At 32.2% G+C, this 12,211-nt stretch overlaps 1 protein-coding gene across 1 annotated transcript; it reads left to right on the top strand.

Annotated features, from left to right (window-relative positions):
- The first annotated feature begins 6,676 nt into the window (after positions 1-6,676).
- Positions 6,677-11,552, top strand: LOC137824418 (transcription initiation factor IIA gamma chain / TFIIA-gamma (TFIIA-S)). Its single transcript, XM_068630059.2, has 4 exons — positions 6,677-6,816; positions 6,980-7,128; positions 7,236-7,286; positions 11,167-11,552. Exons 2-4 carry the CDS (start codon positions 7,000-7,002, stop codon positions 11,305-11,307), a joined length of 321 nt encoding a protein of 106 aa, XP_068486160.1. The 5' UTR covers positions 6,677-6,816; positions 6,980-6,999; the 3' UTR covers positions 11,308-11,552.
- The last annotated feature ends 659 nt before the right edge of the window (positions 11,553-12,211 follow it).

Raw genomic sequence — 12,211 nt, 5'->3', positions numbered from 1 at the left:
AAAAAATTAGATTAATTGGCTTAAAGTCTCATGATTGTCATGTTTTGATGCAACAATTATTACTCGTGGCTATTCAAGATATATTACCTAAGAATATCATATATGCCTTAACTAGATTATGCTTCTTTTTTAATGCAATATGTAATAAGTTTTGGACCCTGAGAAGTTGGAATAGTTAGAAAATGATGTTGTAGTCATAATGTGACAATTGGAGATGTACTTTCCTCCATCATTTTTTTGATATTATGGTTCACTTGATTATTCATTTAGTAAGAGAAATTAGAATATGTGGTTCAGTATTCTTACGATGGATGTACCCCATTGACCGATACATGAAGATATTAAAAGGGTATGTAAAGAATCAACCTTGTTCTGAAGCATCAATTGTTAAAAGATATATTGTAGAGGAAGCCATTGAGTTTTGTACGGAATACTTATCAGAAGTTGAAGTTATAGGGGTACCTAAATCTCGATACCATGGAAGAGGTGATGGTAAGGGTATTCGAAGTGCAAAAGTTATTGTTGATCAAGAATGATCAAGTGCTTTGAAGAATCCAAATCCTATGTGTTTGATGCAAGGCTTGTGTTGCTGCTGTGTTTAGGGAGGGATCTGGGTAGAATAGAATGTGATCCACTCCTTTGTTGAATCTAAAACTAATGTGATTTAAAACCTTTTAGAAAATAAAGTATTTTTCCAACTAAGTGAAAAACAACCTGTTGTTTTTGTCGAATCAACTGCTTGTTTTACTCTTAGGAGTTTTTGAAAAGGTTGAAAATTGTTTTAGTTTGGTTGACTTAACTACCAAACCAAACAATCGATTGTTCGTGGTTTCAGCCGATTGTTTCTTTGAAAATCCTAACAGAATTTTGTTTTGGTTGTTGAATGTGCTTTAAATGATTTCCAACTGAATACGCTCCTTCATTAATTGCTTTGACCAAACTTTGGAAAATATAAATGGCTTGTTTATGTTTTCAAACAAAAAAAAGAGAAAACAGATTTGAGTTTTTCAGTTGTGAAGAAGTTGATTCTAAGATTTGAACATTCACATTAAGCTTTGGGTTTTCAAAGAGAGTGGAATAGGATTACAATTGTATTAATTTCAGTTTGTACTGTAAACAAGTGTAATCCCTTCTCAACCTATTGTATTTCTGGTGTTGTGTTGCCAAGGAATGTTGTGTGCTCTTGAGGTGGTCAAGATCAATACTCTTGGTGGGTTGTTTGTTGTAATCTGGTTTGATTACTTAGTGGATTACCTAGTGGTTTTCTGGGGACTAGATGTAGCTCTTGGCTTAAGAGTGAACCAATATAAATTGTTGGTGTATCTCTCTCTTACCCAAAACTCATTTAAATTCTGATTTAAGCTTTACTGGTATAGACAACTGATTGTTTCGAAGAAACAACCGATTGTTTTGAAGAAACAACCGATTGTTTTTCTGTTGCTTTGTTGTTTTATTGCTTATATTCTTGGCTAACTTGATTTCTGTTCTGGATTCACACAAAGAATTTTGTTAAACATTGAAAAGTTTTCGAAAACCTCTCTTAAATAATTCACCCCCCCCCCCCTCTCGTTTAAGGTGATATATTCTAACAGTTATAACATTGACACAAGATGAAGTTCTTCAAGCACATTTTTATATATTGAATAACACTAAAGAAGTCATTCCCTACTTAAATGCTCACAAAGACATTGTGAAGAGAAATAATCTACGAATGTCTGAGAAGTTGGTGATTAATGAGCACAACAAACTTCTTGAAGTGGTTCAAACAACAAGTTCAAAATGACAATACAAATTCTGATACATTAAATTGGCTTGTATTTGAGCCAAAATTTGATGTCATAAGTTGGAGTGGATATGATATAAACAATTATTCATTTTATACAAAAATTGAAGATGAAAAAGGCACCATGCAAAATAGTGGAGTAATGGTGGTGATCGAATCAATACATTTCTCGAGTTCAAAGGATAAATATCTTGTTATGGCGTTAATGAGCTACTTTGTAATTGAAGACATATGGGTGATAGATTGCACGAGTTTTAGAGTGTTTGTTTTTAAATGTAAGTGGGTTGATAGTAATAGTGGCTTGAAGAATGATGATCTAGGTTTTACCTTGGTTGATCTAGAAAATGTAGGTTATATTGAAGAGTCATTCATCATGGCATATCAGGCAAAACAAGTGCTTTATGTTACTGATCCCACTAACAAACAGTGGTCAGTGGTTCTCCATGGAAGAATCATGCATGGTACTCATGAGAATGATGATTTAATACTTAATATCAGTGAGATTCCATCTTTCACCACAAACATGTCATTGTCCTAGAGGTTTTTCATATGGGTGTTGCATTTCATCTTAGAGGTGCGATGGCGAGAATGGGAGATAAAAAAATGTGAAAGAGATTGCAGATTAGGGAAAAAGGAGGGAACATTTATCTAGTGGAAGGTTGTGTGTGGCTGCAACTTTAGTGAGTGAAGTGTTGTATGATGGGAGCCAAAAAAAATGAGGGTGCCCCTCAGAATAAAAGTGAGTGTATTGATTATGATTTTAGGTGCAAAGAATTGAGGGAGTAGCGTGGGGGACAAAGAGGCAATGCATTGTGTGGTTGTTATTGTGTTTTTTTTTTCATTTTAGCTTCTTTTTTTTTTGTTGTGTGTCCAACAAAAGTGGAACGGTTCGTGAGAGGGTGTAGCATCAATGAGGGAAAAAAGTGTAGTGTGTGTGGTGTTTGGTGTCGCGTGAGAGAGTGAGAAGGTGCAGTGTTAGACGTGAGTGTGGTCCCCCGGGAGAGAGAGGTAGAGGAAAGAAAGAAGAGAGGGGCGGGTGCAGTGAATGAAAAAAATGGAAATGTGAGTGCAAAAGGAGAGAGGGCACATGATAAGGAGAGAGGGCACATGATCTGAGAGTGAGTAAAAAAAGTGGGAAGATGAGAGAAAGGTGAAAGTGAGATAGGGGTGCATAAAGTGACAATAGGGGGTGTGAGTTGAAAATTTGTGAAGGTTGTGTAGTAATTGAGGCTTTAAAAACGAACAAAATTGATTTCCTGAGGCGTGAGCGATCACTGTCCATAAGGACTTATCCGCGGTATATTGCGCAAGTCCCCCAAGATACAACAAGAACTTCCCAGAGATTTTCGAGGATCAGAACTAGCAAGTTACTCTTAAAAGAGTAAGAACCCAATATAATAGTAAAATAAAATAAATTAAATGAGGAAAGAGAAAGTGGAAAAAGGTGAGAGGAAGAAGAAGTAGCTTCACGGTGGTGGGGGAAGAAGATGAAGAGAGCGAGTGAGAGATGTGATTTTGAAGAGGATGGAACCTCTCTTTATATAGGGAGAGGAACCAAGAAATCTGTTGCATTTTCACAACCAATTTGCATTTCCACAAACAGCATTTGAACGTTTCAAATTCCAGCTGCAACAACTTCTTCAACCTCCAAAAATCCAGTAGTGTGGAGGTGTGCAACTTCCAAGTCATGCGGCCACGATTCAAGGTGGGGAGAGCAACGTTTGCTTTTCAAACTTGGAGTCAGTCTCCGCTTCACTCCTGCTTCCGAGATTTCCTCTAACAGAAGCATCGAAAGACTAGGGTTTATGCTCATATATATTTTTCGGTTTTTTATTTTGTAAAACTGATTCTATTTACAACAGGTTGACTGTGAGGGTCAATAATGTTGATATATGTGAATGTTGGGAGGTAAAGATAGGAAAAGGATGAGCAATTACGAAAGAAAGAGGTAAATAATTCTTCAAAAACTTTATTGTCCCTGGAGATTTTTGTGAACCATCCAACTTTTTTCTATTGTGACATCCAGATTTTTATAGATATATTTATAAGCACACTTTTTCTTATACATTTAACTAATAAAAAATATATAATTATAATTATCAACAAATTATTATATATGTCAGTATTTAATAATATTCACAAATTACTTTTTAAGTATAAAAAATATAATGTCTCTGGATGTGATTACATGACATTGTCAATAAATTTTAATTTAATTATAATAGTTAATTAAAATAAAACACATAAATTATTAAAAGCTTAATTGTAATTATTGTTCAGAATTTACGACAATGAATATATTTTAAACTATAAATGTTATTTATAGATTTTATACTTTTAAACGAATCCATCTAATTTTAAGTTAAGAAAAATTAGAATAATTACCTTTCACAAATTTTGTACGGTGGAAATGAACAAGGAAAATTGCTACATTTTTCTTTTAAAAAACATTTATGATTAATATATGAAAAGTGAATAATTAACATTACGAAAATTATTAACAAAAGAAAAGAAAGTGAAGGATTTTTTTGTGAGAGTGAGATGCGTGAATTTTTTTTATTAAGATGGTTATGTTGAACCAACATAATAAATATTTATTATGTGATCTAAATATTAATTTACATAGTAAATAATTTTGTATTTATAATTTTGTCATTATCTTATTTATTATGACGAGTAAAAGAATAACAAACATAATAAATAATGTATATTTACAATTTTTTTCATCATCTCATTTATTATGACGGGTGAATTATAGTCATCATAATAAGTTGTCATAAAATCATAATTTTACATTAGTGTTATAAGAGATTTTGTTTCCATTTATGATCATAAGAATTAACACAATCAGATTAATGAATATAAAATATCATTATATATAACATCATCATCGTGTATGTATCATCATTATACATATGAATATTAATGAATTCATATTTAGCTACATCATGTCAAGAATAAATTTAAAACATAATTTAAAAGACCATAAAACCATGATAAACAAGTCACACCTAAAACTAACACTAAAACTCACCAAACCCCTGTTTGCATGTTCTCGATGAAAGGTGACACAAAATATTTGTTATTGAGTCTCTTTTAGTTTCTTACCACCCGAAGTTTTGTTTACGTAACTAGAACATCATCAGTGAAATCAAAATACCTCTATTAAGTGTCATGTTTATTAAAGTCATCTAAGGCATACTATACATAATCCATCAAACGATCATACGCAAATCACTCATCCCAAGTCAACACACACAATTTATTAATGTCACATAAGACATATTATACATTATCCATCAAGTGATCATATGCAAATCACTCATCTCAAGTCAACACACACACATATCATGCATATCCAACTAGAATCCACCATCCCAAAGAGTCACCTAAAAAAGACATATACGTCATGTCATGCATCTCATAATTAATCATATATTTTTCATAGCATATACAATTAATTGTACCATCAATTAAACGTTGTGCATAAAAGCATCCAACATAATATAAAAAATTTATACCATTATATGGTCACTTGAGAAAAAAATTCTCGTTTGAACAACCACTTAAACATGAACAAGATATCAACAAACTTTCTATAAGATAAAATTTCACCTAATTATATTTTATTCTTATTTTTTAAGCCATGTCTAGGAACAATTTTACAATGAAAAAGAAATTAATTTTTATTAATACTTATGGAACAACAAATCCATAATCCATAAGCACTCATTTGAGTTATTGTGGCAACAAGAATACATATATAAAACTACATGGGAAACTAAGATACCCCCAAAACTTGGCTTTTGTATATAGAGAATGGTAAGGAAATAATTACTAACAAGGGATTAATTGAGAAAAAGAAATATTTTGCAAGAATAAATATTAATTATATATATATATGTATATATTTGGTACTAAAGTCTGTTAAATATTGAAAAGATTCAGGTTATTGAAAGCATTTAGGTTATCTTTGAAGTGGTCTAATCTACTGTGTATTTTTTTATTGAGGAAATATGGTAAATAGTCTAATTTTCTTGTAAGTTCAAGGTATATTAACAATTTCAATAAGGTGTAATGAGATTTGTTTTAATGACATGTATAATTATGTCTTGTTAACCTTTTTTTTTTGTTACTTCTTTTATTTCCTTTTACATGTAAGTGTATATATATATATGCTTTATTGCTTAAAAAATATAATCATAATTGTTTACCCTTGTTCTATTTTGACTCTTTCATTAATAATATATAATATAAAAATATATTTTTTACATTAGTTTCTCATGTTGTTAGCATAAAATTGAATAAGGAGAGTTAACCACAAGATCAACATAGTTTATGAGAATCACAAAACCGCCTCCAATGGACATGTTCTAAAGTATTACAATAACTTGATTTTTTTGTGTGTCTATTGAATGTTAAAAACTTATAAAATATATTATCAAGGTATGATATTATACTTTTGTAATTTTATTTTATATATTATTTAGTATTTAATTATTAATATTATTTGATTAATACCGATTCAGTTACAATTCCATCACCGACTAGTTAATCTAAAGCGATTTAATTAAGTATTTAATTTTCAGAACATAATTATTTGAACATTAATCTATTCATTCACGTTCCTATAATATAAGATGCAAACGTAAAATATAAAGCATAAAATATAAAATCTAACATTTTATTTTTAATTGAAATATAAGTTGTTTTTCTAAAAAATGATCAATATGTAATGTTTCCAACTCCCAAAAAAAAATATTACACATATGCTATTTTTTAATTTGCGAATGTGGCTTCTCACATGACAAAAACGTGAGTGAGGGTATGATGGTAATTACATACTGTACTCCAACCTTCACTATATATACCCTGACCTCCAAATTCTAGGGTATAAAAAGCCCCAAATTTCTCCGCTCCCAAACGCTATCGAGCCAAACCCAAACGTTAACTCAGAAGCACCAGCAGAAGACGAAGAAGAAGACGAAACAAAAGCGAACCACTCTCAACTGTCTAACGTCGCCACCCGATTCGTAATACAAATTCCATCCCTTAGATCTCCGTTTTTCCGCTTCCGCCTTTTCTCGCTTCACCGCAATCGCTGTTAGCGTTGTTGTTCTTTCTATTATTGCTTTCTATTCTATGAATTCCTTCGAATTATTTCCGTTTTCGACGCGTGCGTTTCAATCGACGCAGATCACGTTTCGCGAGCTGCAATGGCGACGTTCGAACTGTACCGCAGGTCGACGATCGGAATGTGCCTGACGGAGACGTTGGACGAGATGGTTCAGAATGGCACTCTCAGCCCTGAGCTCGCGATTCAGGTTCTGGTCCAGTTCGATAAGGTGTGGTTTTGAATTGCTTGTGACAGTTAGGTTTCTGTTTCTGGATCTGTTTTAACGTGTTATTATTATTATTATTTTATTTCATTTGCGTCTGGATGATATTTTAGTCCATGACTGAGGCTCTGGAAACGCAAGTTAAGAGCAAGGTCTCCATCAAGGTAACAATACACCATTTTTTCCACTTCTAATTATATTTACACACGCGTATATACATATACATACACATATATACACACACATATGTGTATGTATATATTAGTTTTGTTGTTGAGCTTAGGATATGGTATGTATTGGCCTTTATTTACTCTTCTGATGTTGATTGTGGTTAGGGTTAGAAGTGACTCGAGGGGTTCGAATCTAACTGAATTGAATAACTTTTTGTTGTTGATCAATGTGTTAAGCTTGACTCTCTGTTCTGTATGAGTATAATTTGTAAAGACAATTTAGTCGGAATTAAATCAAATTCTAGTTTGATTGAATTTAAGCCTTGTTTTATTATTGTGGTTCAAAAAATTTATGTTAAAGCCAGTTCACACGTAAAGGAACTAAAACATGAAAGTTGAAATTTGTCTTTAGGTCTGTTTGTGCAATTTGATGTGTTAGGTGTGCACATGAGAAAAGACAACCTAATGTTGTCTCTTTCTTTCTTATTATCCTTGGGCCAAACATTTATTAGCCCACATAATTTTTTTCCCCATTTAACAAAGGAGTTTGGTCATACAACCCAGCCCATTTTGAATGTGGTTGTGATTATTAATTATATCTTTAAATGTTTATCTCTTATATGTTACATTTTTAAATGTTTATGAATTGTAAGATTCACAATTCAAAATATAAGCTCTCCTCTACATAATTTGTATAGTGATTCAACTACCATGGTTAGGACATGCTTATACTTTTTATCCTTTTTATTTGTCAATGTTAGGGAATAGATAAGGCATGGATTATTTTTCTAACACTATCCCTAATATTAATTCTGCTAGTCAATAGCAGATAGTGGCATATAATGGCCGTTCTCAAAAACCTTATCCTTGATATTTGATGTTACATTGAGAACAGTAGGTGACAGCTCTGCTCTGCCACCCTGTGATTGTGGCATTATAGCAGGTAATTGGCAACTTGCAATTAATAAATGAATAAAGTAACAAAAATAATTCGAGGAATTTTGAAGGGCAGTTTTGTTAAATGGTGGTGCCGTTGCTGCTGTGGTGGAATGGCATTGTGGATATTTTGCCAACCACCATATGCAATTTTTTTGAAGGGAGGCCTGCTATGAAAGCACCATAAGTCACAGTGGTGTGTTTATATAGTGAAATTTTGGCCATCTGCCACTGCTGAACACTTGTTAAAGGGTAATTCATTCAAAGTTGTTTTTTAGTTCATAATTGAAGCTATTTAATAGTTCAATAACGCATCTAACTAGGGTTCAAATTCTTGCTAGAAATGTGTCTTCAAAGGAGAATAACTGTAGGGAGCCAAATATCTAATGAATGTCTTTATTCTTTTACAACTACATTAAATAACATATAAAAGGCTCATGCTTTACAACTACCTTAAAGACTTGAACAACTTTCAAAAGGGAATAGAACAAGTAAACAAATCAAGTAGATAAGAAAAAGTACATGAGGATAAGTTGATCTTGATGCTTGTTTGTTTATTTCTGTTAATGGCTTAAAAGGATCTAATTGTTTCATAGTGTCAGTCTGTAGATTTGCTGAAGATATTTTGTTGTTACCTTTACATTGTTCTCTTTTCCCTTTTGCTATGAGTTATGTAGTGTCAAGCTATGACTATAAGGTATAGCTATGAGCATCAGAGCATGCATGAACATTAACACAAGTAGAAAATCAGGTAGAATATTTAAGACTTGAGTGTGTGCATATATATATATATATATATATATATATATTATGGGATCTTGATGTTACAGCGTTGCCAATAATGATTAAAGTTGCAATAGGAGTATTTTTATTCGTATATCTTTTGATTTTTAGTTTATATTTTTCTTCTGATTTTTAGTTTATAGTTTTCTTTTGATTTTTAGTTTATATTTTTTTTTCACTTTGGATTTGTAGAATCTTTTTATGGATGTATCCTACACTTGTAAGGAAGCCTCACTGTTTGTTTGTTTGTTTGTTTCTCCTTTTTTGTTTTTTTTTTCTTGGTTTTCTTCATCTATTCTTTTAAAGTCCCTTGCACTTTTTTGGAGTTACCTATGCACATTGAATATAATAAACTTAAGGCTTGGTCGAGTCTTTCACTCAAATTAGTTGCGACTTAGAATTGGTTCTAAAGTTTTCCCCTGTTGATAGGAGAGACATGAATCCTCATTGAGGTTAGTGGTATGCCTGTGCCTTCCCCTAATCTAAACTTTTGCTCACAAAAAAAAGCTTGATATTTGCTATTTTGTCAAAGTTGGTGTTGAATTATGGAAATTTCATTCATTTGTGATTCCCCCACTGGAGGATAATATAACCACTGTACCAGCTTTATTTCTCTTTCTATGACATTTCTTTTGCTATTTTCATGATTGAGTATATTTATCAAGTGATAAAGTATGCTCATGAAAATTTAAACTCACGGTTGAATGGAGTATGCTGTCATTTGTTATTGGACTTAATAACAAGACATTGATATTCCTATTTGAAAAACTATTAATACCTACCCACATGATTCAAACTGAGAATGCTTGCTTGGTTAGCCATTTATAAATACCTTTTCACTTAATTTTATGGCTTTAAACATTTGAAATTCGTTATCAGGTATGAAGTCTATTGATTATATAATCTGCTTATGGCTGATTTCTGGAAATGAAGCTAAATAAGTGTTTTTTTGTTTGTCATGGATTACTATTATTTTTGTCATTGCAACTGCCATTGCAGTCAGATTATTTGATTATGACTGTTAAGGTTTGCTTATGCAGTCTTTTAGACTACAATCTATCTTCATTCTGTTTTCTTCCTTTTTTATTTCTTATTTTGGGTTAGGAGGGGGAAGCGGGCTGAAAACTAGGCATATGGTATGTACATGTAGCATTTTTCTTTGTGCAGATGCTTGGTTGGAAGAAGTTTGATTTGTTTCTTCTGGTGAATCTTTACGTTGGGAAAGGGAAATATAAAAGCTTTTTCGTTTATCAGACTGGATTCTTCATAAAATTTAAACCATTTATCAATATTTTCAAATTGAAGTCTGAAAGGCTCTACAAGGAAACTAAAATGTAAAATTTTTGTAGATTTAGTATCACTCTTTTCTCTGCTTGTTATAAAATCAATAAAGCAGCCTAAATTTTGGTTTTCAAATTATATAGTTCTTATTCTGTTTTGAATAAAAATGGGTAGAGCAAAAGGCCCAATCTTCTCATGTAAGCTCTGCTATATTCTTGAGGCTGATCCTATTAAATAGAATGTTATTATTAATTGTTTTTCCATTTAGCCTTATTATTAGCGTATGTGATAAAAACGGGTGGATCAAAAGTAGAGCAAAAAAATGTTTCACTATCTGAAAATTGTTTCCGCTCACTAAACGAAATAGTTTTTATTTTTGTGAATGGATATGATTATGATCTTCCCTGTTCATCTAGCTCTAAAGAATAAATGTTCATGACTTAAAAGTTCGCAAGCTTAGCTATGCGTGAGGATTTTGTTTTCTGTTACTGATGCGGAGCATATTATCAACATATGGAATTAGCTAAGTTTCAGTCTTAATCTTTTGGGATGCCCAACCACTATTGATCATTCAAGGCCTTTTTTTGTAGTACTATTAACCTCTCCTCTCTATATGCATTCTTTTGAATGTGTTGAAATGGTACTGTTTCTTGTCTGACGGAATATTAATTTGGCTATGGGCTTTTGTGATTTCATGTTGCTAGTGTGTTTAGCAGCTGTACCTTTTAAACAATATGTGGCAGAAATCCTCCAATACCTCCTTTCAACATTTACGCATTCTGTGTTCGATACCGAATGTCTTGGATATGTAATTCTTGAATTATGCTAAACCTCGATGAAATCAATTATTATTTTTTTCATTTTTCAATAACAGGGACATCTCCATACGTATAGATTTTGCGACAATGTCTGGACCTTCATCTTACAAGATGCATTGTTTAAGAACGAAGACAGCCAAGAGAATGTTGGACGGGTTAAAATAGTGGCTTGTGACTCGAAGTTGCTCACACAATAATATGCCCAATTTCTGCCACCTTGTGATGAAGGGGAAATTGTTGCATCTGCTGCTGGTACTATGGGAATGATGGCCAGACCATAGTGACGGACCATATTAACTGGTCTTAAAATTCATGCAGGAACTAGCAACTATTGTATGTTATTATAGATTTAAATGCCATCAGTCTTCATATTTTTAGGTAATTAATGCTACAATGAGAATACCGCTTGGGAATTAGATGAATCCACTCTTCTTTAACTGTATTTTGATCTATTCATCTGTGAGTAAGCAAACTGGGTTATTCTTCTCCGGCAAACTATTATGGTTCACTGGCTAGTTCCCTCACTCTAGCAATCTCTGTCGATTACATCGTAAAATCTGGAATGGAAATAATTTAACTTCTATTATTTTTTACTATAAATTAATATAAAGTAAGGTTGCATAAATGAAAAATACACATGGATAATATGAGAACTAAAGTGTTCAAAATGCCATCTGGCCTTTCCCTCGGATTGAAGCTTAAAGGGAGTAAAAAACGTTTTCTAAGATTCTAACAACACTCGATGGAACTTTGTGATCAAATGCAGTTATTGTTAAAATAAGTGTTAAATAGTTAGTAAGTAGTTGTATTGGAAAATTGTGATATGTTGTACACCATTGAGCTGTACCTATCTCTTTACTTAGGTCTCTACTTTCGGCTCTTCCCTCTATTCATTATATTAAAATTAGTAGGGTCTAGGGTAAGAGAAATGTAATTAAACCCTCTAAAATATATTGTTCTCGGTCTTTTTTTATAAAGTATTCATTATTTGTTGTTTTAATCATTGAATTTGGAACGTCTTATAGGAAACGACTAACTTTGTCAGTCTCTGAAGCATATTTTGTTTCTCGTGTTTTCACACACCCTTTTTTCGTTGCTGCT

This window comes from Phaseolus vulgaris, chromosome 8 (assembly GCF_051622355.1).
Source record: "Phaseolus vulgaris cultivar YP4 chromosome 8, ASM5162235v1, whole genome shotgun sequence".
Taxonomy (NCBI): Eukaryota; Viridiplantae; Streptophyta; class Magnoliopsida; order Fabales; family Fabaceae; genus Phaseolus; species Phaseolus vulgaris.
The sequence above is the reverse complement of the archived record's forward strand: the minus strand, read 5'-3'. Positions and strand labels throughout refer to the sequence as shown.